General features: G+C 32.0%; 2 protein-coding genes across 3 annotated transcripts; both read left to right on the top strand.

Annotated features, from left to right (window-relative positions):
- The first annotated feature begins 1497 nt into the window (after positions 1-1497).
- Positions 1498-9821, top strand: LOC133201749 (uncharacterized). The gene is made up of 10 exons (XM_061337540.1): positions 1498-1541; positions 1720-1861; positions 2178-2305; positions 2492-2639; positions 2931-3064; positions 4736-4883; positions 8168-8295; positions 8425-8584; positions 8815-8948; positions 9555-9821. The coding sequence occupies exons 1-10, from the start codon at positions 1502-1504 to the stop codon at positions 9707-9709; spliced, it is 1317 nt and encodes a 438-aa protein (XP_061193524.1). The 5' UTR covers positions 1498-1501; the 3' UTR covers positions 9710-9821.
- Positions 9822-14344: 4523 nt separating this feature from the next.
- LOC133201717 (uncharacterized) lies at positions 14345-23096 on the top strand. Of its 2 annotated transcripts, none has more exons than XM_061337507.1 (6): positions 14345-14472; positions 16977-17115; positions 17390-17511; positions 21552-21693; positions 21983-22116; positions 22972-23096. In XM_061337507.1, the coding sequence occupies exons 1-6, from the start codon at positions 14418-14420 to the stop codon at positions 23061-23063; spliced, it is 684 nt and encodes a 227-aa protein (XP_061193491.1). In that variant the 5' UTR covers positions 14345-14417; the 3' UTR covers positions 23064-23096. The 2 variants fall into 2 exon arrangements, with proteins under 2 accessions (XP_061193491.1, XP_061193492.1); XM_061337508.1 differs by lacking the exon at positions 14345-14472 and adding an exon at positions 16614-16811.
- The last annotated feature ends 3742 nt before the right edge of the window (positions 23097-26838 follow it).

Below are 26838 nucleotides of genomic sequence, written 5' to 3'. Positions count from 1 at the left end.
TACGTTTCACGGATGTGTTTAATTTGTTAAATTCTATACACATCACAGAGCACGTACTGACAATACTGGTGATTTGGTTTTGCTTTCGAACATTTCTACTCTGAATTTTCTGGATTTTAGATGTAATATTTTTCATTTTTACATAACAAAATCGCTTCTTTTCTTAAATATTAAGGATAATGTTAAAATTTGTGTAAGTGCAAAGATGTGTTAATCAAACGCGTCCCGGAATTCGTAGTTCCAATAATTTCCAGATAAAATAAGTTTTTTTATTATATTTTCGTGTGAAATGCTATTGCAATATATAAGTCGTGATATTATACAGAAAATTTGAGAAAATATTAAGTTCAAATCTGTGTCTAAGCACCTTTAATATAAATATGAAATCAACAAGAATGAACTATCTTCTGCATTATCTTTCCTACTGAGTTCTATATAGCAATTTGCGATCTTCCTAGAGGTAATATTTTAAATTGCTCAAGCAAACCATTGCATGATCACATCATAAAACCAAAAAAATGGACAGTTATTCTTTATATTACATGTACCACGTTTCCGCAAATTCACAAGCTCAGTCAAAGCCCCTCCAACTTCTCTCTCTCTCTCCGTCAATTTTTTAACCACCCCTATGGTTGAAACAATAACTTTATGAAGAAATCAAGCTATTTTACTATTTGTAGTTTAATCTCGGACAAAAAGAAATTTAATCTTGTAAATATGTTTCAAAATGAAAAAAAATTGTAATATTTTATTTCAATTTCATTATTCACTCTAGCTTTGAAAGCTAGGGAATCACATTTCTACGTGAATGTCAGATTTTATATGATAAATGCTACATTTAATCGGTCTGAATATTTGTGGATTTTTTCTTTGCTGTTATAAATAATGATCGATATGCTAGTTGGCAATAAATAACTGACCACCCTTCGATTTATTGCTATCTTTAATGATGCCACGAAGGAGGTGACAAACGTGTTCCTTGGAACACTATAGTTCTGAAAATTTATCATTTTTTCATGTTTGCAAACGGATCATAGATCGTGGCATGTTTCGAGGTGTACACATCTTATTCATGGAAAAATTCTTTTTCGTAGTTTTAAACATTCCATGTTACTACATGTATTCCTTAATATAAAGTTTTCATCGAAGTCTAAAAACTTAAACAAGGGTCCAAGTAAATTTATATAATTCGAGATCTATAGTCTATGTCCATGTTTAGAATTACCTAAAATACAATTCTTAAGCAAGCTGCATTCAAATTACAAAGGCAAATTAAATATACTTGTTAACAAAAAAAAAAAATACATGCTTAAAAATTGACTTAGCTTCTTAACTTAATTGCATTTACTGCCTCCAGTGAAAAAAAAATATGCAAATAACTGACGCATAGAAAGAGTATGCATGCGTAAAAAACCCTTTTGGATTTTCCATGAAGAAATGATCATCTGATATAAAATATTGAGAATAAAATTAATGTCATCATGAATTAAAATTAGTAAGAATGGTCTACCTCCTACTAGTTACACTTCTTAGTATACTAGGTAAGTGAGACAAGTTTTAACTCATTTATTTATAGCGAAATAATCCTAATTTGTAAAACGTGCAAAACTGACACAACAAATCGGACGTCTCTTCACGATTTATTGCCTCTATCCTAGGTACTGTATTTAATAGATGAGGGTATGAATTTACCAGAAATAATTGAAGCATTTGTTTTAGGGACCTTTGCTAAAGGATGTACCCATACGGAGATCATTAATTGCTTTATGCAACCATCACTACTAAATTATACACACAAGATTAACTCACCAAACATTTTAAGGATACTGAAAGCTCAGGATACTGTAGAGGAATATTGTAGGTAAGTTACCAACTGTTAGTTCATGTGCTGATTTAGTTTGATACAAAATCCTTAATACATGTACAAATAGTTAATGACGTTCTCTGGATCGTTCTACATGTATTTAAATGGAAAGGTGCTTCATATAAAAAAAAATCCATATCGTTTTCTTTTACTACTCTTTAAATGAATAGTAGGGAATGTAGCCTATATGATTTTTAATTCAATGTTTATTACAAAGTAATCATTTGCACCCTAAAGTGATTTTAATATGAAAATTTTAAATGCACCAAATATTAAATTTTTAATTTTTTTTTTTTTTTCTTTTCTTGGAAAGCATAACAAAGGGCTTAACATCATGTCTACAGGACGTCAAAACAACATGTTTATCTACAAACAGAATCACTTTATCAATAGACATGGCGCTTTCTCTGATAAACTACCTGTGTTCAGAGGGAAAACGAGGTACTATGGTTCATAAATAGTGACATTGTGCTTGACACATAGTACGGAAAAAATATTGCAATACAGATTTGTCACTTCTAACACTGCTAATACGCTAATCTCAAAAACATTATAGCTTTCTTTGATTTATATATTTGACCTTTTACATATCTGAATATAGGTCAGCTTTAAAAAATTCTTTTGCAGATTTCATTGATCATTTTCAATGTGTGATTCTCGATCATATCCAAAATGAAACGAGTTTTAAGAGTTGCCAAAAAGATATGTTGGATTTATTCGATTCTTTCATAGAGGCCCAAAGAAGTGGTAATAATAATTATGGCAAAATATGCAGGTAAATTTTATGTACAATTATATATCACATGATAGAAAAATAAGAAGTCTTACACAGCTTTTGTAAAAGTTGTAATGATTATGAAAACATACTTTCAATTTTGCTTCAGTTATGTATTCAAATATTATCCTAAAGTATCATGACCTTCAATGGGAATATGAACAATCAATTATTGATTACTAATGATCAAAATCTTTAATAGGTAATATTTTTCTCTCAAACGTGTTAGTGTATACATTTTTTTAAAGTTATATCAAATTTAAAACTATAAAACTATATATAACCGTTTAGAGCAGCAAATAAAATTGTAACTTGTATGGAAGAAGAAGGAAAAAGAGTATGCAGTGACGAAGCAAGCAAGGTTATGCGAACAAAAACGGAAGCTGCGATTCAGCCATTGATGAAGGACATATCGTGTGAAAATAGTATGTATATTTTTAAATTAAGCTATCTGTGGCTTGAAAAAAAGACAAAAGAACGTCATATGTGTTTTTAGATATTTTATGTCTACTCATTTAAGAGGGATTCATATTTTCTCACCATTGAAAAAAAAATCCAAATCTCATTCATGAATTTGTTTTTTGTTACCTTTTTTTACTTACATGTACAAAAATCAATCGCGAATACATAATTTCGCTAAAAAATAAATAATTCACTAAATCTTCTAATAGAGAAAGACAAAATTATGTATATTGAATTGAAATCCCTTATAACGAGTGATGTCAAACTTCAGAATCAGGGTTCGAATTCTCAACATTTCAAATTTAACTGTGGCGCAAGACGTATGCGAAATGCTAATATTCGCGGTCTTTTAGCGACTGAATTCGGGAAGTTACAATGAATAAATTGAAAAACACAACTTTTCTGAATCACTATTGTAATACACAAGTTGTATTAAATATTTGGCAAATTGGGATTTAAATCAAACGATAATTAAAATCAATTAATGGATATCAAATTTAACATAGTGTAAAAGAGAAACAAGAACGTTTCCGTTATACAAGTTTTCTTTGACACCCCGCCCCCAGCCAACACAACACAACGTACTTAAAAAAACAAAAAATAATAAGCTTATAAAAATCTGAAAATATTAGTACCAGTAATAACAAGTTTTAAGTGTTTAATCTGATTTTTTCAAAAGATATTTTTTTTTTTTACAAAATGTAAATTATACACTTACAGTGTCAGGACAGAGGAATTTCTAGCACAATCAAGCTTTCATCAGCCAGATATATTTGCAATATTGGTTTCGGTTGACTACAGTATCAATGCAAATTTAAATTAGCTGTTTGAAGTCATAAAATGCTGCTTTGATGGATTATCGTTCATTTTTCAACTTTACAGCAATACATGATTACGATACACGTACGATGTTTGACTTACAGTGCCAATGCAATTTTAGAGACGTGGTTATCTTTAGTAAAGCTAAGTAGTTTTAAAATTAGCATTAAAAATCATTTGCAATTACCGGGGAGTGTGAAAAAGGTTGTCTCTTTTCATTCATGCGTAAAGTCCAGCGAGGCCTAGCAGATAATTGAATGTGCAAGCCCAACATTGTCTCTAATGGGACTAAATAACGGTTAAGCATTAAAAAACAGTACATAATATGGAGGTTCAGTTCATGTTTGAGTTTATAAATTTATACATAAAATTTAATCTTCATGATAGACGACGATCTTACTGAGCCGCTAATTTTTTACTTAGCGGAACTATGGCGCTAATTTTTTAACTGTGAAACTAAGGAATTTAACTGGCACGGGGTCGCCAAGTTAAACGACGACCCTTGAAGAACCATGCAGAATGATAGTTATTTCAAATTAGTCTGAAATATCATTACACATTTGATGTTATCTTCTTCAATTCAAAAGTTGAGCAGTGGTAACTTTTGCTTAAATTACATCACTGTTCTGTGTATCAGGAGAGTGAACTTCTTTACAAAATAAAAGAAACACAATCAATATTCAGCATATTCATGTAATGTGAACACTTCATTTGACATGTTATTCATTCTGAAGTTTAAGATACTTTTAAAATTAATCAAGAAGTAATCTCATTGACTTAAGTATTCAGAAAGAACAAGGATATTTTCATTTTAGAGACGCTACTACATGTGCATGGATGTAACAAAGACGGATTTTCTAACTGCCTAATACAGTCATCTCTACCAGATTTCATAAAGGAAATAAGATTAATGAACAATTCAAAGATTTTAAATGCTCAAGAGACTGTTGATGAATATTGCAGGTAAAAACCTTATTTATTACATATTTTTAAGTCTCTGATAAAGGGATAAAACTTTCAAATAGTTTTGAATATGAAATAAATTTAAAGTATGGGCATCCTGAGAAAACTTGAACTCAAGAATGAAACTTTCTGACCAATGAAATGTCTCTGTGTATATAACATGGAGTTAAACTGTTTCATGAATCATGTTGATTTGTTCTCATTGTAACTAAACATCTTCTTGATGCTTGTCGCATAAAAACAAGCGTATTAGTTACTAGTTACATTGCTGTATGTACTTACGGCCTTTAGTATTCATGCTAGCAAAGCTACAGAAAGGAAATATTTTGAATATTAAGAGAATACTCAGAACAGCTGCAGCATTTGCACAAGAAAAACTTCCTTTAAAGGACTTATCGCATGATCTTTCAAAAATCGTAATTTTATGAAAAATATTATCTATAACCTTATTCATCAAAATGCTGAATACAATAATCGTTGTTGAAAGCATATTTTAAGAGATATTAAGAGTTGAAATTCAAATACGGCAATATGCATATTTCAGTCGGATTTCGGCGAAATACTGCTCTGACGTCATAGGCGACAATTCGGTGATAGAGAGATGAGAATATGCACACTATTAACGGAGTTATCAATGACAAATGCAGCTAAATTACGAAAAATGCTGAAAAAATTAATTCCTTATATGATTTTCAATTATCATAGAAACATTAATTAGTTCTAAGGTATAAGGCTTTTAAGATATTTTCGTTTTTTATTCAAAACATTTAGAACCTAGCTGTAGCTCTAATTACGGCAATGTTTCGTGATCGGGAAATTATTTTTCAAGATCGCCATCCTTTAAAAAACATATGAAGACTTGCATAAATTAATATTATATACAAAACGAAGAATAACAAAGTTATATAATGTTTAATTTGTGAATCAAATAATACATGTGATAAGATGACAAATCAAATTGCATTGTTATGGCGAGTTTCTTCGTCTTCGCTGCGTCTCCCTCGCTATCGTCGCTGCTATTTTTACAATGTTAGATTTTTCAGATTTTTTCTTGCTTACAATTCTAACATATAAGGTTGAATATTCAATTTTATATCGACAAAATAAGTGATTTGGTCATTCACAACGCAGAAAATTCAGGTTGTATCGCGTATATTTTAGTAAGATTAATGAAGAGCTGATCAGCCATTGTCGCCTTTGACGTCACAGGGTCACGTGATAGCTATCTAATTAACTTAGATTTTTAATCCAGGGGTTTTCATTTGAGTCAATAATTGGTTAATTACCGCGATTTATCCACAGTAAAAACACAGAATTTATAAATTGTGGCCATAAGGAACGTAATACGCTTTTAATTTCAAATAATTTAGAGACGGCTTAAAGGTCCTTAATGATGGATTAAAGGTCGTCTTTAATTAAAAAAAAATGATAACAATATGCGTTTATATCAAAACAAAGTGCGTGTAATTTAATATCTAAGTTCGATTTATTCGATTTACGGAATATTCAAAATCTTCTTTTAATTTAAGAACAAAAGAACTCTATCGTATAATACTTCTTATGAATTCAGCAGCGGAACATGACTCTCCACACACGAAAGAAAATTATAACGTGTTTTTTTTTTTCTTTTCGTTGAATTATAAGGTATGTGTTTAGGATAAAAATAATTTAAAACAAGTATTTAAACAAAGATTTTTTGGTAGCGAAATTTTTAAGATTACTTGCAGGAGCAGTTCTAAGTGTTTATGTTTATACGCATTGACAGAACTTAGAATTAAAATTAGATAGTCAGCATTATGAATTGAGTAAGATTTTACTAGCGTAAATGATACTTAAAGATAATTTTAACTTAATACACTGTAGTTTAAAGACTGGTTAAAGAGTTGCGTAAAGTTGGCTTAAAGATTACTTAAAAGTGGCTTAAAAATTACTTAAAAATGGCTTAAAGAAGTTGGGACATTAAGCACCTATATGCTAGAGCTTAAAGGTTACTTAATGGTGGCTTAAAACAGTTTGGACATTTACATGTAGCACTTATTAGCTGCAGCTTAAAGGTTGCTTAAGGATGACGTTTACGCAGGGTTTTAGTTGGCAGAAATGCAATGCTATAAAGTACTATACGTTAGATCAAAAGATTGTTCTAAATAGACAAAATATTCATGTTACGACTCAGTATCCATTTGAAAATTTGAAATTTTATTATTTGATTGATTGATTGATTGTATGTTGTTTTACGTCCCATTCGAGAATTTTTCACTCATATAGAGACGTCACCATATACCGGTGAAGGGCTTCAAATTTTGACCTTTACTCGGCACTCAGGGCCATTGAGCAGTGAGAGATCTTTATCGTGCCAACGCCTGCCGTGACACGGGGCCTTGGTTTTTAAGGTCTCATCCGAAAGACCCGCAACTTTTCACTCCAAAGTGCCGAGCGCATGGCGAAGGAACAGTTGCTACCTATTAATTTATCGACTTAGGTCTGTCGCGGCCGAGATTCGAACTCACGACCTCCCGATCACGGAGCGAGCGCTCTACCGACTGAGCTACCGTGAACGGTTTTATTATTTGAAGAGAAATATCTAATTATTTGAAAGTGAATAAAAACACTACAGTCTAGGTCTACAATGAACAATAATTGGATTTTCGTTGTTATCAGTGGAATTTTTTATCATTTGAGTAAATCTCATCCTTAATGGTGGAGTATAGAAATCAATTTCTTTAGTCCCTCTTTAAACCACCTTTAAGCCGTCTTTAAGCGAATGCTTTAAGAAAGTTTTTCGTCTTTATTGTTTAATGTTATGAAACTAATGTGAATTTGGATCAATTTTTCTTGAAGATTTTGATAAAAGTTGTTGATTCTATGTACGTTCCATAATATTCTATAGAGATAATGCATACTACTAAAGCTGATTTAATACTAAGAGGAGAAATTATGAAATCATTTTTTCTTAGATGTACAATATTTGAGTGGTTTTCGTGGATGTCTCTTGCACAAGGTCTTACAACCTCAATGAATACTGAAATATGACATTATACCCCCAAGAGCTTGTAAATAATTAGTTATTACCGGAAAAATTCCCAAATTGATTCCACAATTGTGCTTGCTGTAAGTTGCTCTTGAGTATTCAAATCGACTTAGAAAGAATTTGCCATTATTAATGAATATGATTTTTGAGTAGTCAAGGAAATTCTTGGCTCGGTAACTTATGAAAGGGTAAAAGAGAAAAATGTTCCTCAAGTAAGTGCTGTGGTTAATAAGCCTTTTTTTTCTGTATTGAACAGTATCATAAGGAAGCCCAGCCATTGCTTGGAAGACATCAAGACCACATGTCATTTTACAAACAGCATCTCTCTTGACATAGATATCATGCTTTCTGCTGAAAACTTCCTGTGTTCTGTAGGAAGACAAGGTATATGTTTAAGTGTAAAAGTACCTTAAGAGTTTGAATTATGCTTCCGAAATTTAAAATAAAAAGTAATTGAATGAAACTGTACATTTTAATGGAACAATAATAAAATGATTAACTTGTCTTTTACAGGCTTCGTAAAGAACTTTCAGTGTGTGATGTACGACCTTCTCCTTAACAAAGGTCTTGATTTCTGTACAAAAACTTACATGGCAAAACTAACGAGAAACATAATTGAGGCAGATGCAAGTGGTTCTGGCATTTCAAGCAAAGTTTCTGAAAATCTATGCAGGTATATTTTCGTACGTTGAAAATAGATGCAATTTAACATGGTTCTTTCCCCTCTTAAAAAAAACAAGCATTTAAAAAAAAACTTAAGTAATACATGTACTTAATTTGTAAATTGCATTCTAAGCATAATTTTATGCATTACATGAAGGAATATATAAGTGTGAAACATTCATGTAAGTTATGCTCTCAAATGTTCAGTATTTTTATATATTTTTAATATTAATTTTTTAGAGCAGCAAATGAGACATTTAGTTGTTTTCAAGAGAAAAGCAGGACATTGTGTGGTGAGGAAGCAGGAGCATTCACGAATGCTTACTTTGAAGCAAAAATCCGACCATTGATGTCAAATATTACATGTGAAAATGGTAGGTCCACGGTTTCTGTTATACTTGCTTTAACTTCTGTTTTAGACTTTTGGAATTTTTAATTTTTTGTTCAAAATCCCACATTTAAAAACTTTAATCTAAGTCTAAAATCTAAACTCAAATTCCAATTACTTTAGCTTCGAAACATGGATAAAATTTTGTTAAATTTTGTAGCTTCATCCGAAACATTTTTAAATCTAAATTTTCACAATCTTTATCATAAAATAAATTTATTTCAAACATTTAGTTTCAACATTTGAAATATTTGCGATTTTTCGAAATTTTAAATTTGATGCACATACTTGAATTTCTCGTATTCAAAACATCTATGTTTTTAAAATTCTGTTAAGTGTTAAACTGACAAGTTCATCATTGAACTTCATATCAAAAAGATATTGTGTAAGCAAGATAGAATTTAGAGGTGAAAATATCTCATCATCAACAGTTATTAAAATCAAACTTTCCGGATAAAGAATATCTTAAAATTTAGATTTCAGGGTAATATAAAACTTATGATCTAAATATTGCATATCAATCAATTTTTACCTTTGTTTCTAAATGAGTAACAGTTGAAATATCAGAAAACATTAATGTTATTAATTGCAGGTTATTCTCCAAGAAAATATCTCAGCAATGTTTATATGGACCAGCATGGTGAAAGTTCAAGTACCATAACCTCTCCTACTCTGGGAAACAATTGCTTTTTCATACTTATCCAAACTTTCGTATGGGCATTTACAACTGATATTTCATTACAGTAGATTTAACATTAAAAAGTCCAACATTATTTGCTTGGATTGTTCTGTAAAAATAGTTGTGAAGATAATGATCTCAAGTAAATATAAGTCGTGAAATAAATTGCACATTTTTTCTTAGGAGGAACTTCAACTGCAGAAGACAAACTAGTGATTCTTTTACCACCTCCGATTTAGTGAAAATGGAAGGATAGATTGTTTCCATTTTGCCTTTTAAATTTCTTATACGATTCTTTTTTCTTTATATATTTCTAAAACACTTAATCCATTCTGATAAAGTGTTCAGATTTTTCTTTTCAAATTTGGCCGAAAGTCTGGCATAATCTTTGACAGAATTCAGAATAGAAATGAAGTTCTGTCGCCAAATGAATGATCGCAATTAGGACCGTTTAAGATGATTGATTTTAGGTCTTCATTTTCAATTATACTGACATCATCAGCAACGATTTGCCCAGCGGGGCTGTAGTAGATAGAAAGAGAAAGAACGTTTAAGAAGATTTTGTTTATATAAGAGGCACCTCAAGGTTTGTTTATAATTAAAAAGGTTGGAAGCAACAGTTTTGGAATATATATAGGAAATGAAGGGTATAGACTTCAACTTCAAATATAGTGGAATGCAATAGTAAGCTTTTCTATGGCTGAGAATGTTACTAACGTTTGCAGCATCTATTCTGATTTATTAATTGAATGATATATTTTTTTTCCAAAATTCTAAAGTTTACCCTCATTGAAAGAATAGAGGTGTTAGGCAAAAATAAATGTTTATAAAGATGTTGATGGCCCCTGTTATTTAGTTTAATCTTATGCCAAGACATTCTCTTATTGAGAAAACCTTTTTTCTCCAATATAAACCTGTTTGCAAAGAGTACATTCAATTCCATAGACATTATTGAAGTTTTACAGATCAATTTTTTTACCAATTTTAGTATAAAACTTTTTCCAGTAAGGTTGCTATAAAAGAATTATTTATCAAAATGTCACAGGTTTTGCAATTTTTAATAGAACATTTGTAGATTGAACACATGGGGTTTAAAAATGAATTGCCAGAAATAGATCTGATTAAAACCTTGCAATCTTCAATTTTAGCAAAGGTTTGGTTTGTTTTTATACCAAATCTGTTTATCTGTTGATTGTATTTAAGATAAATTGTGAATGTCTCGAAGGAGAATTCGAGGCCTAGGGCACCAATTATTCTGTCAGAACCTGTGCCCCTTATAGGTTCTGCAGTTCGACAGCTTTTTAAATACTGTGCTCTGTGTCACCAGTGTAGAACCGTTTGTCTTTTCAAAATCCATAGTAGAACATATACCTAGCGATAAGTATTCTCGGGGACAGAATCTCCACTAACAGAGACACTTGCGCAGTGGTTAAAATGAAAAGAGACGAAGATAACGAAGAGTGATCGATCTAAACAAAATTTATAAACAATACATGTACAAATATGTGAAGAGGATATAACATACGGACCCCTGAAAATTCCAGAAGTTGGATCAATTGGATGGTTGGGATCTATATTTTGTGTTAATGGTCAACATTATTCTTTATTTTTTTTTTTTTTTTTTTTTTGCATCTGAAAGTCAGAAATGAAAATACAAATTTTAAACTGAAGGGGAAAAACTCAGGGTAACAAATTATGAGCTAATATTAAATTAGCTACTTTTCCAACATAATGACCCCTGACTCAATAAACTTGTCACCTGAGTTTCAAATCTACTCCATCGGCCTCCGTAAAGTCCAACTTAGGACTGGTTTATTTGAAGACTGGGAAAATATCCCCAAAAGAAAGTATAAATTGTCATAACAGTATTCTAGTTAAAGTTCACGTCAAAACATGGCACAAAATAATTCCTGAATCTCCCCTTCCGAACCGGACATTTTTTCCCTAGACTGGGACTGATTTTTTTTTAAGAAATGAAAACCTATATGTAAACTTTCTGCATATACCAGATTCTCTAAAATGTGTGTTCTGAATTCTTTATATGTAGTTTAGTAAAGGGGTGGATTAGGCCCTACTATTGATTTTCAATCTCCTTAAGCTTCGACCGAAATAAACTTGCGTACCTTGTTGAATGGCTATGTGTTTTTGGTACTAAAATATGTAAAATAAATTGCTTTTCAAGGTCTGAAAAGAAATATTCTCAAAAGATTGTTTTGAGTTAATAACGCCTACTTAGAATTGTGCGTTTGGTAGGAATATCTAAAAAAAAAAAAAAAAAAAAAAAAAAAAAAAAAAAAAAAATTAATACTCTGACGCAAATGCAGCAAATCCATCCATTGTGACTGATGCCCCCCCCCCCCCTCCAGACATATGCGATACTAAAGAGATAGCTGAATTTCCTTTGGGATGGGGCTACCAAATCTTCTTCAATTTACTTACTAATAATCAGTCAAGAGAAAATGGGATTTTGGTAATTTGGTGAGTAAAGATGCTTTGGAATGTTATGTAAAATAATTTGAAAAAAGAAATAAATAAAATGAGATTGATCATTGTTCCTTATCTTTATCTTTTACATCACCTTAATTGTAATTGCATAATTTTCTTCCAGTTATTGCTACTTCAAATAATGGACGACTCTAAATGGGTTGTCGCAGCAGTTTAAAGGAAAAATAATGCTAGGACATACATATACATTCTCGAGACTCGAAATGAATTTAAATAAGATAATTTAATGTATTTAAATTAATTAATCTTTATAACTAATATGTTTGTTTAAAACAGGTTTTGCTTTCTTAAATAAGTATGAATCCTCCGATCAGTGGGTTTTTTAAATCTGCCTTTTCTAATGAAAACCATATAACTAATGTTTAAAAAAATCAGGTGTTGTCTGTGTCATTTATTATATGACTTTTACGTAAAACTGAAATCAATGTATGAAATATATGGAGATAACGAGTATTCAAACTCAAAAGTCCATTCAAACAATAAAAATTAGGGGCAAAGCAAACACGGACCTTCTAAAACATCAGAGGTTGGATCAGGTGCCATAGAAGAGTGAGCATCCCCTTCCGACCTGTCGCATCCGCTTGTGCTTCTAATGATCGGGAAATAACGGGAAAGTCCGTCGACAATTCAGTGTGTAAATAATGGATTAACAACTAGTATGAAAAACATCAGTCAGCATTTGACTAAATGATAGATTGTACTTGCTGACAAGATCAATGTATCGACCATACATTTTACGAAATGATGACCTTAAATGAGACTGTTGTATGAGTGTAATATAGAAATGCAAGAGGAGTCAAACCCTAACAAAAATACTATAGTTAACTATAGTTTACTATAGTTAACTATAGTATCAAAGTAAAAACTTTGGAACTTTGATTTACTATAGTGAAAACTTTGGAACTTTGATTTACTATCGTAAAACCGTCGAATTATGTCTTTGATTCCCATTTTTGACATTTTAAGATGTTCATAAAAGCATCAGAGAACTTTGTATAAAACCGACCCTTTCCCTAATAGAAATTAATGTACAAGAAATGAACTTAATGTAAGATTGTCTCTGGCGCCGATAGATAAGCAACATTTATTTAGGTGTATTTAATTTAATGCAGGTGTAATGCAAGTTCTCTTTATGGAGAAAGGAAAATAATATACTATAAAATAAATATTGCGTCATTTAAAACAAAAATACCTGTTCCAACAACTTCAGTATTGTATTGTACATGTATTTTTTTTTTCAGTTTATAAATGTAAATATTGCATTTCAGTTAACTAATTCGTAAATTTAAATTAAGACATACAACAACCTCCACCCCCTAAAAACGGCAAAATAAAAACAATATTAAAAAATACTTTAATAAGTTGATAAACTATTGTGAAAGCTTTGGAACTTTGATTTACGATAGTGAAAACTTTGGAACTTTGATTTACTACAGTAAAAACTTTGGAACTTTGATTAACTATAGTAAAATCTCTGAAACTTTGATTTATAGTTCACTATAGTATTTTTTGTTAGAGAAGGCTTAGATGCTAAGGGTAATTAAGTGTATTTTAATTCTTTTTGCAATCAGTTAACTGGCTTGGATCAAAAATTTATCAGTCCAGTGTTATATAATATAAGTGAATATAATAAAATCTATTTCCTATCTAGGTTGTAACACGATATTTGATTGGATAGCAACCGGGTGTAAATGTCTGTATACCCGTCTTGAGCCGGGGATAAATAACATGATATCACAATGCATAAGTTTCAAAGCAAATAATGATGAAACCTTGATGTATTGTAGCACGTAGTAAATATTATCGAGAAATTTAAACGCATTGATTGTCATGGATTGCAAAGAATTTATTTTGTTACATAGATGTGACTGAGACCTCAAAATCACACTTAAACAATCAGTTTCTTTATTGTAAGAGATAAAGAAAATAAAAAAAATAATAATTAAAACACGGAATGTGTAAAATGCAAATTGAAAACAATACTTGTAAATTTTTTGAATACTAAGGTGTATCAATTCAATTTCGAAATGTTTAGTTTCAGGAAATTTTTACTGAGTAATATCATTTAAAGAATTTTTTTTACAAGACCTTGACCAAGTAATTTGCATAATGAGTATTGTAAATGAGACAGTTTAGTCTTCTAATACACACCTTCTGACGTATGGAGGCAGCCATGCATATCTCTCTTTACACACGTACTCTAATATGGTTTTTCCAGTGTGAAATAAACATTATCTATATACTAAAGCTAAACATACTTGGATTATAATCATGAAATCTGTAAGCATGGCATTTGTCCTTCTTGTATCGCTTGCCATTGTGTCAGGTAAGTAAAAAATAGTAATAATTTTTTCCAAAGAAAGTGGCTCCCATCAGCCACGTACCTCAGATCACTTGACTCGACACTAATCTAGTGTTTTGGTGGTATGATATATACGAGGCTTATGATTTTGATAGTTTATTAATTAGCTGCAAATCCGCCATCATCAGGAGCCTACCAACAAACGCATTATTAATAACTGATATGACGAGCATGTACACAAACATGGAATTCAACGAACTTCTCTATTCAGTGAGAGAGACTTACACACAGGCCAATACCTGTCATTTCTTTCAAAACTTATCGAAAAATCCGCTCTCTGTAGACTCAATTCGCATGTTAATGAAAACAATCTACTCCCCAAAAATCAGTCGGCATACAGACGTTTCCATTCTTGTGAATCTGCGCTTTTAAGACTCGTAAATGACCTGCTTGACTCTATGGAGAAACAAGACGTAACGACTCTTATAGCAATCGATCTCAGCGCCGCATTCGATACTGTAGACCACGATATATTAATAAAAGTACTTCAAAAACAATATGGAATCTGTGGCTTGGCATTAAAATGGGTAGATTCATACTTGCGACCTCGTGGCTGCCAAGTATGTGTAAATTCCATTTCATCATCTGTGCGTCAGCTGCAATGCAGCGTTCCACAAGGTAGCTGCTTAGGACCCTGGTTATATCTGGCGTACGCAGGAACTATATTTGATGTCATTCCTCCTTCCATATCAGTTTTCGGCTTTGCAGATGACCATACCGCAATTACACGCTTTAATCCAACGTCGAAACACAGCGAAATTGAGGCTATTCGCGAGCTTGAGGATTGTGCAAAGATTATTAACAACTGGATGAACGCTAATAAACTAAAAATGAATGCATCAAAAACAGAATTTATTCTATTTGGCAGTAAAAAACAACTAGAAAAATGTGCTACAAAAGTGATTAACATTAATGAAAATGAAATAAAGTCCGAAGAATGTATACGATATTTGGGTGCATTTTTAGATGAAAATCTTAATTTCAAAGAACATGTAAATAGGAAATGTCGAACAGCAATGTTAAATTATTTAAGGATCAAAAGCATCCGCAAATATTTAACGAAGGAAGCTACGGAAATTTTAGTTCTATCATTAGTTATTTCACATTTAGACTATTGCAATGTTATTTTATTCGGCATAGCACAATACGAAATTAATAATCTCACGGATTCTTTTGTTTCGGTGTTGTCATACTATTAATCCTGGATTTATACTATATATAAATCTAAACTGGTTTGCATGTGCACAACTGGCATTGAAGACAGGCATACCATTATAACGAATTGATCAATGGATGATGAAAAACCCTGCACCCACGCATGAAAAGTACGGAAATTCTGTTTTATAAGAATGTAGCAAACCAAAACGAATCTGGAATTGTGACTGGGTGACTGCATTAATCAGTTCATATTTATCAAATGAGTGTTCCTGGATTATATTTTTATTGGTATTAATTAAACAGGTAGATATTTATCACACGTTAACTAAGTTCCAATCACTCTGTTTTGTTATGTACGGATGGAGATCTGAATCAAATGACTTTCCACGTGCGCTGGTTCTAAAGTAATAAGTGCATTCACAACAGAATGACACGTCCTTCCGAACACTACATTACAGCGGAAATTGCACAAGGCTTACAAATGACAAAGCCAGTTAACAAAGAGAACATAAAACTATAGTTCTCTTAGCTCATGAGCATGTATCTCATCTCACATCGGACAAATTGTCTGATGATGAATAATAATTGTTGACGAGAGGGCCCTCACCAAAGTCACAACATGCAAGAAATATACTCATTCGTTTTTCAGTGAGCTTGCTGAAAAGTTGAATACAGATACATGTCCCATGATCCTAATGAGAACATTGAAATACCCCCCCCCCCCTTCCGCGTAAAAAGCGGCTTGATTTGAACCCAGATTTATAATGACTCGCAAACTTGTATATTCTATGGAGTATGTATTATCTCTCCGCCCTCGTGTTGTCTGCTTTGTGCAGAAAGCTGTAAGTAATATTATCAAGGACACCCTTTGCATTCATTTCAGCAATGTGTTCTTCAAGATATTATAAACTGGGATACTAAATTAAGCAGTTATTTTTGAATTTAATTGCACTAGCTGCAAAGTCAAGTGTTTTGAAGTACATGGCTGATGGGACCCACTTTTTTTTGAAACGTACTTAAATATGGTTTTTCCATTGTGAAATAAACATGAACATATACTGAAGCTAAATATACCTATTGGATTATAATCATGAAATCTGTAAGCTTGGTATTTGTCCTTCTTGTATCGCTTGCCATTGTGTCAAGTAAGTAAAATAATTATTCATAGTACTATTGCTTGTAAGTTGGAAATATTTACTCTTCAAAGACACCTATAGTTAACAACCATTTTTTGATGTTTGTTAAGCATGCTATATGCACACACTTTGTGATTAATTGCTTGTTTGTGTAGTTAATTTCGTTTTTTTTAGGGACAGTTGCTCAAGATTGTGACAATACTGGGATTCGGAATTGCATGAACCAATTCTCTATACAAGAAATCGTAAAAATGTTTAAATCACCAGATATTAAGACGTTGGATACTAAAAAAACAGTACATACATTTTGTAGGCAAGTGTGATATTTTCATTTCAGTTCATCAATATACATGTTTGAAATTATGTTATGTTTCTTAAAATTAACTTATTTGAAATCATCATCAAATTCCCTTGAACGTTTCATCATTAAATGTACATGTATATGGTGTGCTCTCACTACCACCTAGATACGATATTCTTTCACGTTATACCGTTTGACATCAATTTTTAATATCTGAAATTGTAAACAATTGATGTTGAAAATTGTACTGAATTTCTAATTTTATATATTTTCTTGAATGGCACAGCATTCAAAAACAGTTAGGCAACTGTGTGCAGGAATACGGGACCGCATGTAAATCACCAAGCACACTTTCTGTAGAAACATCTCTAAATGCTGCTAGCTTCTTATGTTCTGAGGGAAAGGAAGGTAAGAGGGGTTTCAACTTATATGATTATAGAAGAAAATTATAGACCTTAAAGAACATATATTACAATTTTTTTCAAAGATATTCAATACTGTTAATTGAGGCACATTTAATACATAATAACTCAAACTAGCATAGCTGCCCTTAGTGAAGAAATATAATATAGAAAGCATAATAAAATTCACTTAAGGGAGCCGACTGTGGTTTTATTGTGTAAAAACTAAAATAAAGAAACTCTTTACTTTATAGCAAGTGTAGCATACACTGATTTCAGTGTACATGCAAAGTTTCAGTAAACTAGTATTAATTGTAACGGGGACCGTTACAGATGTTCCCCAAACGCTCCCCAACTTCCTTTTGGTGTCTTATTCCCTGTAAGCTTCATTAAATAAAACAATCAAGTATATTGGTTTTATCACGCATTACACGCGCCCGCACGGGCACGGGCATGCATGTTCAAAATGACCATGTCAACTTGTCTACACTTTTAATACATCTTTATATTCAAATTTCATCAAAAGATACAAAAAAAAATCGGCTATATTAAGTATATCTGTCATTTTACGCATTGCAAGCGCGCGCACGTGCATGCATGCCCATGATGACCGTGTCATCTTGTCAACACTATTAATATATCTACATATTTTGAGTATCAAAGCATTTCATCAAAAAGTATAAAAGTTACAGCTATATCAAGTATATTAGTCATTTTAGCATTGCATGCACGCGCATGTGCATGTTGACAATGTCGTCTTGTCTACATTTATAATATATATTTATATTCTGAGTTTCAATGCAATTCAACAAAAAATGTGCAAGTTAAGTCTATATCAATTGTATTGGTTATTTCAATAATTGCACACGCGCGCACGTGCATGCATGTGCATGCTGACCATGTCATCTTGTCTACACTATTAATATATCCTTATATTCTGAGTATTAAAGTATTTCATCAAAAGATGTAAAAGTTTTGGCTATATTAAGTATATTGGTCATTCTACTCATTGCATGCGCGCGCACGTGCTTGCAAGTGCATGCATGTGTGCGCTGATCATGTCATCTTGTGAACACTTCAAATATATATTTATATTCTGAGTTTCAAAGCAATTCATAAAAAATGTACAAGTTAATTCTTTATCATTTGTATTGGTTATTTCAATCATTGCGCATGCGCACACGTGCATGCATATGCATTCTGACCATGTCATCTTGTCTATACTTTTAATATCTCCTGATATCCTGAGTATCAACGCATTTCATCAAAAGATATGAAAGTTATAGCTATATCAAGTACATCTGTCATTTTACTCATTGCACGCGCGCGCACGTGCACGCATGTGCATGCATGTGTGCGCTGATCAAGTCTTCTTGTGTACACTTCTAATATATATTTATATTCTGAGTTTCAATGCAATTCATCAAAAAATGTACAAGTTAAATCTATATCAATTGTATTGGTTATTTCAATCAATGCGCATGCGCGCACGTGCATGCATGCGCATTCTGACCATGTCATCTTGTCTACACTATTAATATATCCTTATATTCTGAGTATCAAAGCATTTCGTCAAAAAATATAAAAGCTACAGCTATATCAAGTATATTGGTCATTTTACGCATTGCACGCGCACGCACGTGCATGCGCGTGCGCGAAAAATGACCTTCGTTCCGCAAATCTACATAACATACCTATTAACCCTAAAAAGGTTTCACCTCAATCGGATGTGTAGTTTCGGAGATCACTCACGGACAAAAAAGTACCCAGGAAGAAAAATAATAATAATAATAATAATAAGAAACAGAGTAAAAACAATATGTTCCCAAACTTCGTTTGGGGAACATAAATATACTGTCTGCATATTTTTCTATCTTAAGGGACCATCTCAAAATACAGTTGCACTTACCATGGGATTATATGGGGAAATGTTTTTTTGACCTCAAAGCAAATTACAAAAATATTACAGTAGTTTTCTTGTTCAAATTACAGTATGTGATCAGTAATACTATACCGAACTTTATATATTAAAAGTACAAATTTATACAGTCTGCTTTCCAGAGGGAGAGGGGGATCTCAAACTGTCAATATATACGGAATTTTCCTATTTTTATGGAATGCTACAACACTTTACAGGCACTAGGAATTTTTGCAGAAGATAACCAAAAATAATCGTGACATTTTCAAATCTCCATGTTTCACAAGAGCATATTACTTGTACTCTTCTCTTTTTTTTGCACTTTTTGTGGCCCTTATTAAAAACTTCAGTTCCTCATAACGTCACTAACACAAACAAGAGGCCCAGGGGCAACATCGCTCACACGTTGGTAGATAAAAGCAGAAATCATTTCAGTATTGAAAAGTTTAAATATAAAAGTAGTTCGGAGGAGTGGGGTGGGGTTATGATATGAACAAACTTGAATCTACATTTCCTAAGGATGCCTATGAATAAATATGACACATAATGGCTTTACTGTTCTTAAGATGAAAATTTTATCGAAATATTCTTTATATTCGTTGTATAACTATGATACCCTGTTATGGTCCCTCTATTCTCCTGGAGGGTAATGATTTGAAGAAATTTAAATCAACATTACCTGAGGATGCAATAATATTATTATGACCAATCAAAGCTTTGCTGTTCTTGTAAAGAATTTTAAAGATTTTTTCCTGTATTCTTATGTAAAACTTTGATCACCCATTGTGGCCCCACCCTATCCCCAGGGGTAATGATTTGAACAAACCTGACTCTAAACTACTTGATGATGCTTCCTTATAAGTATGACCAATCATGGCGTTGTTTTTGAGAAGATTTTTAAAGATTTTTCCTGTGTATTCCTATGTAAAACTTTGATCGCCCATTGTGGCCCCATCCTATCCCCGGGGGTCATGTTTTGAACAAATTTGAATCTACACTACCTGAGGATGCTTCAATATAAATATGACCAATCATGGCGTGCTGTTCTTGAGAAGAAGGTTTTTAAAGATTTTCCCTATGTTTTCCTCTCTAAAACTTTGATCATCCATTGTTGTCCCACCCTTTCTGATGTATTCCTATGTAAAACTTTGATCACCTTTTGTGGCCCCACCCTACCCCCGGGGGTCATGATATGAAAATTTTGAATCTACACTACCTCACAATGATTTCACATAAGTTTCATATGTACAAGTACAGTTGTTCTTAAGAAGAAGATTTTTAAATTATTCCATTAATTTTTCACGAAATCATTTTATCTCCCTTTGGAAGAAGGTGTGGCCCTTCATTTGAACAAATTTTAATTGTCTTTACCCAAGGATAATTTGGGGCAAGTTTGACTGAAAATTGGCCCAGTGGTTCTTGCGAAGAAGAAAGATGAAAATGTGAAACGTTTACTACGACAACGACGACGACAACGACGATAGATAACGGGCAAATTTTGATCAGAAAAGCTCACTTGAACCCTCGGCTCAGGTGAGCTTAAAATGACGTAAAATCCATTTATGAGTTACAAAATCGTTAACAAGGTCATGTCTTGAAAAATGAAAATATTTTTTTTTTACTTCTGTTACCTTAAAATTGATTAATTTGACAACTCCATGAAAATTACTTCTTTAAAAGCTTAAAACTGCTTTATTTTAATAAACTGCGAGAAGCAGCGGAAACACCATTTGGCCCACTGTACAAGGATACTCACTCCCGCCAAAACCCGTAACTTAACTCTTGACCTGTAGAACCTGCCTCGTAGCAGTGCAAGAACGACGCGCTACACCCCTCGGCCATCTAGGCAAGTTATTAAAATTTGCTTTCGATGGAATGGAATTCTCGCTGCACTACATGGTCATCGAGAATGGAAGTGAGATCCAGCTATTTGGACATAGATAATTTCATTCTAATATATATCGGTAACGATCCTCTTATGAAACATGTCCAAATAGCCTGAAAAAAATGTTTCGACTTTCTTTTTCTCGAGTTGGAAGATAGGTTTAAAATGCAAAAATGAGTAAAAGATGGAACCAAAAGGTATTTGTGTGATATTATTTTTTTTTCCTCTTTTCCCTCTTGAATAGGATTTATTGAAAATTTCCAATGTGTGATGACCAAATTTGTGGTGAATCAAACAAGCATAATGTCTTGCTTGAAACTCGTCCAACAACTAATCGAAAAGCAAGACACCAAAAGGGGTTCTGATACTTCTAGTGAAAAATGCAGGTAATTTTTTTTTACCTAAGAACATAAAAATCTGAGTGGAAGTAAAGTTAGGCCTACTGTATCACTGTAGGAAATAATCAAGTGTTTTATTTTGAGACGTCAATCTAAGTGATCCATTTAAAGAACTTACGACTAAGACTTTAAACTTAAGCTGCTCCAAAATACCATAAAATCTTGCAGATAAATTCATCGTTAAAAATTGTTTGCATAGCAAAATCTTGTAAATCTCTGAATAAAAGGATTAATACCATTTTTAAAAGTTTTAAATTGATATTGAATGAATTCACAGAGTAGCAGCAAAAATGACGACCTGTATAGATGATAAAACAAAAGAACTTTGTGATGACAAAGCAGTGCCATTTGTTCATTCGTATCTACAAGCCATCATTAAACCATTGATGAAAGGCGTAAAATGCAACAATGGTATGTATATCATTAAACATAATTAATGATTAATAATAGTAATTTATGGGCATATGGTAGACGAAATGTGGTAATTTTAAAACTTATCACTTTATTAAATTGTTATTTGGAAAGCGTTTTTACTCTAACAATTATTTAGGTATATTTAGAGACACTAACAACGATAAGATGTTTTTATTTCATCTTTCTATTGATTTGTTGCGAATACATATACCTCCTTTTTTCATTTGATCTTAAGAAACAGACAGAAAAGAAATATCTCATGATAAAAAGAAACTTATAAATACTAGAACATTGATTTCGTGTGTATTACTGAAATGTTACGTTTTACGAACAAAACTGTACACAGGGACATGCACAAGAGATATCTACTTTGTGTGAATAAATATTATATATAAGCTTTTTTATTTATATTTCATAGATTAACTCACGCTCTGAATAGAGTGTAAATATGTGTGAAATAATTGTTGTTTTCATGGATATTTAAATTTTAAAAATAGAGTCCTTTGAAAAGTGCATAGTTTTCTGTTGAGTGTTTCGAGGGACATCAATTCGTTACTGCCAATTATAAATTCAATAAAGAATTTCAAACAATCATGTTATTCCTGAACCTAGTGGACGTCTGAAGCGCTTTTCCAAGTCTTTGGTGCGTGCATATATTGCTTAATTTGTGATGATCGAAAACAATTCTAGAATCAGCAGTGTTATACTTTTTCCTTTTGAGTCTTTTTTAATTTGTGAAAAAAACTTAATAGTAGTAATTGATTGGTTAAAATAATGGCACACATTCGTCTTTACAAGTCGTTACAAGTCCTTTTTTTAATTACTTTGATTGTTGTTTGTCTGTATTTTCAGGTCAGAAAACAATGAAACAGTGGTGGACATTTGTTATGATATTTGTGACTTTTACAATTTGTCTCTATAATACTTTGTATGATTTATGGTAAAGTTTTTAAAGAGATAAATAGCTTATTATTTCATTGTACTTTTTTAAAGATTTCTTTTTTTCAACTTAGAAAAAAAATAATTCTCTGTTCTAAAAAATTACTTATTTCTATATTAAGGAATATGATGTGTAATGAAAATATTGTGGTCTTTTTATTACATGTGAGACTATGAAGTGTAACAACAAATAACCTTGAATATTATAATTGACCTCATGCTATATGCAACAAAAATTCTATTTAAAAAAAATCTAGAAAAAAAACTTGATTGCGGAAACAAATACCCTAGTTTGTACAGCTCAAAAGTAACCCCCAACCCCCCAAGTTAACATGGAAGTCAGTGGTATTGAATCATTGTATGCCAATGAAGATTTCAGTGCTTCTGAAGTCTCATTTTCTGCGATCTAAAATTATAGAAATCACAGATTGCAGTAAAAATAATCTAGCAACAGAATACCTAAGTTCATGATAACATGACCGTACATTGCAATTCGACTATCATTAGAAAAAGCGGACTTCAGTAAAAATGCTCGTTTGTCAAGTTTTGTTTGATTCCATACTTCTAGAGAGAGAGAGAGAAAGAGAGAGAGAGAGAGAGAGCAATTCAGATTTGTATCGTAATCTCGATGGGAAAGGCATGCGTCATATAATGGGCAAGATAGGGTGAGGCCCCTTTTTGGCCCCTGATCTAGAATGTCTTTAGGAACGATGTAACAGTTCATCAGTAAAAACCTGTTGCCATCCCTGTTACAAAATGAGTATCGATTCTAGGTAATGGGACACATAAAGGTCATAGGAAGGTCTTAAATTATGAAAATTTCTGAATGTTTTCATTTTAACCAAATTTTCAACAATTTTACAGCACATTTTGTTTCAGAAAGATGCAGTGCACAAATTAAACTTGCCTATCTACCAAATTTATTTATTTCATTCATATGTCGACTCGATATATCCCAGTGAACTTGAAATAAAAGATAGCACAGAGTCTGACAAATCTGTTTCATATTTGGATATTTAATTAGAAAAAGACGTTTATGGTAATCGAAGGACAAAACTTTATGATAAACGTGATGACTTCAACTTTTCTATCGTCAACTTCCCTTAATCATGTAGCAATATACCATATCACCTGGTTTTTGTCTCCAGTTGATTCGATACGCAAGAGCATGCTCTACATACGAACAAATTTTAAAACGAGGCAACCTACTGACAAACAAGTTGATGAAACAAGAATATCATGCAGCTCACTACAAAGTCAAAAACGTACTGCCATTCCCATTTTTACTGACAATTACTGACAAAATTATTGCAAAACTTAGACAATTACTGACCTTTTTACCGCCGGTGCTGAAAAACTTATAAAAGTGCTGACAATCTTAGTCGGTGCTGATAAACTTAGACAATTACTGACCCTTTTCACTGCCCCTGCTGAATAATTTATTAAAAATATAATGTGAAAATCTAATTCGGGAAGAACACAAACTTTTAACATTTAGCTGCAATTTTTAAACAACAAAAATAAGTAAATGAAAAGGAGGAAGCCACTACTAAAGTGTTGCAAAAGTATGGTTTACAGGGGTTTCTTCCTAATATTTGCTGTTAAGTCGGGTTAGCATGAAATGTACATTTCAAGGGACGGTAAAGTGAGAGAGAAATAATGAATGCGTTGTCATTAACATGCATGGAAAGCTTGTTTATCAAATTAGAAAAAAAGCTGAAAATAATTCCAGGTTTATTTTCTTAACTTTTTATAAACAATTTTAGAATAATCATTCAAAAACAATTTACATGCAACAAGATCATAACAATAAAAAATTATTTTCAGTCGGTGTTACACTATATCTCAAACTATCTGCATTCTCTTCGCCGGGGTCAATATTGATCTTTTGGAGAGAGAGAGATGGGAGGGTAGGAAACTTGGCACGGGAGGTAGTGGGGACCCACAGTGTATAATCTTAATCTTAAACAAAAGAAAGTGAAAACAATATTAATCGAAACTGAAACGAATGAACAAGTAAATACATAAATATTCAAGCGGTATATACAGATGTCCAAGAACATTTAGAAATGAAATGACTGATCTGTAATTATTCAAGTCTTAGAACATTTATTTTTTTTTTGTTTGATAAGAAGGGTTTGTCCTATTGATAAAAAAAATAGAAACGTAATTTCATGAAAACATCAAATAAAGCAAACTATACATTTAAAGACGGGTTTATTTAGCATCTTTCTGCTAAGGAATAAATTGATGAAAAACTAATTTGTTGATTAATTAATTTATTTCTTTAGATTGAACAGGGATAGGTATAAAGTGCAATTATTCAACAAATTTATTTAAATTTGATTCACACATAGTTAATTGTACATCGTATTATGAATTATTTTAAAGATATCAATAATAAAATTCTTAGTTAAAAAATTTAACTATCCGGGAACTGAAACTTTATTTTGAAAATTAAAATAAGACTGTTTCTAATGATACACAAACATTTTCAAACCACTGCAGACCCCCGAGAGCGAGAACAATATGAACAGTACTTATCAGTAAATGTCAGCACTTGTCTAAGTTTTTCAGCAGGGACAGTGAAACGGGTCAGTAATTGTCAACGTTTATCAGCACCGACTAAGATTGTCAGCATTTTTCTAAGTTTATCAGCACCGGCAGTAAAATGGTCAGTAATTCTCTTGCAGTACGTTTTGCAGTAAAGGTAGCACATTGTCAATAATTGTCTAAGTTTGTCAGTAAAAATGAGAATGTCAGTACGCCTTTGACTTAGTAGTATCAGCAGTTTCATTTAAAGTCATCATTTCGTAAGTTCTATGGTCGAAAAAATAACCTTGTCACCAAAATACAGCCTATCATTAAGTCGAATCTTGACTGACATTTTTCATTTAGACGCATCTTGTGTATAAAAAACCTCAAATAGGCAAGCTTGTGCTTCATCTTTAAGAAAGTGAAAAGTATCTTAAAGTTTGACAAAATTATATCAGAACTGAGAAAAATAGGTACAATGTCCTACATTGGCACCGTCGTGCGGACTCCGTGTAGGCTTCGAATTAAAATTAAAGTTGGTTTTAAAACAAGCATCTTACTTGCAAAATATCACAACTGTTTTCATTTTTTATGAAATAAGGGGTCAAAATGGGCCGTTACCATATCTTGTTTGTCCTTTGTTTAACAACTGATCACTATTCAAAATCCGTATTTCATATTTCTAGTTGTTATAGGAGGAAAATGTCTTTAAGATTTAGTTAATTATTTTAAGTTAAAACATGATTTGGACGTGGACCTTTTGTTTGTGTTGCCCATTCTATAGCTTAATGTTGAGTTAACTCCTCAAACAATCCATTAAGTTACCTGTAAGTGTCCATTCTTCTTGAAAATCTGTCCATTCTTTTAAGAATGGACAGTTTTTTTTTCAAAAAGAATGGACAGTTAAAACAAACAGAAGGAGAGTTACAGGTAAACTTTGGAATGTGTTCAAGACTGAAACAAAAACAAATACATTAAATACTTTTTAATTTACATGTAAATAACAAAAAGAACGCGGGGGTCAAAGTTAATCCAGAATACAATGTCTGCAAAGCATCCAATCCATTTTACTCTTTTTAATCCATGAATGATGCACATTATTTCAATACCCAAAACATAATTTTCACAAAACTTGAATTCAAATGACACAATTTCACATTTGCTTTAAATTTTGGAAAAATAATTCCCTCGAGGAGAATTCATTTTCAGATAGAAGTACGTCTAATATTAAATCCTCTACCCAGA

This window comes from Saccostrea echinata, unplaced genomic scaffold, assembly GCF_033153115.1.
Source record: "Saccostrea echinata isolate AGI-Se365-2 ecotype Australia unplaced genomic scaffold, CSIRO_AGI_Sech_v1 ptg000045l, whole genome shotgun sequence".
Classification (NCBI taxonomy): domain Eukaryota; kingdom Metazoa; phylum Mollusca; class Bivalvia; order Ostreida; family Ostreidae; genus Saccostrea; species Saccostrea echinata.
This window is presented reverse-complemented; position numbering and strand designations above follow the sequence as displayed.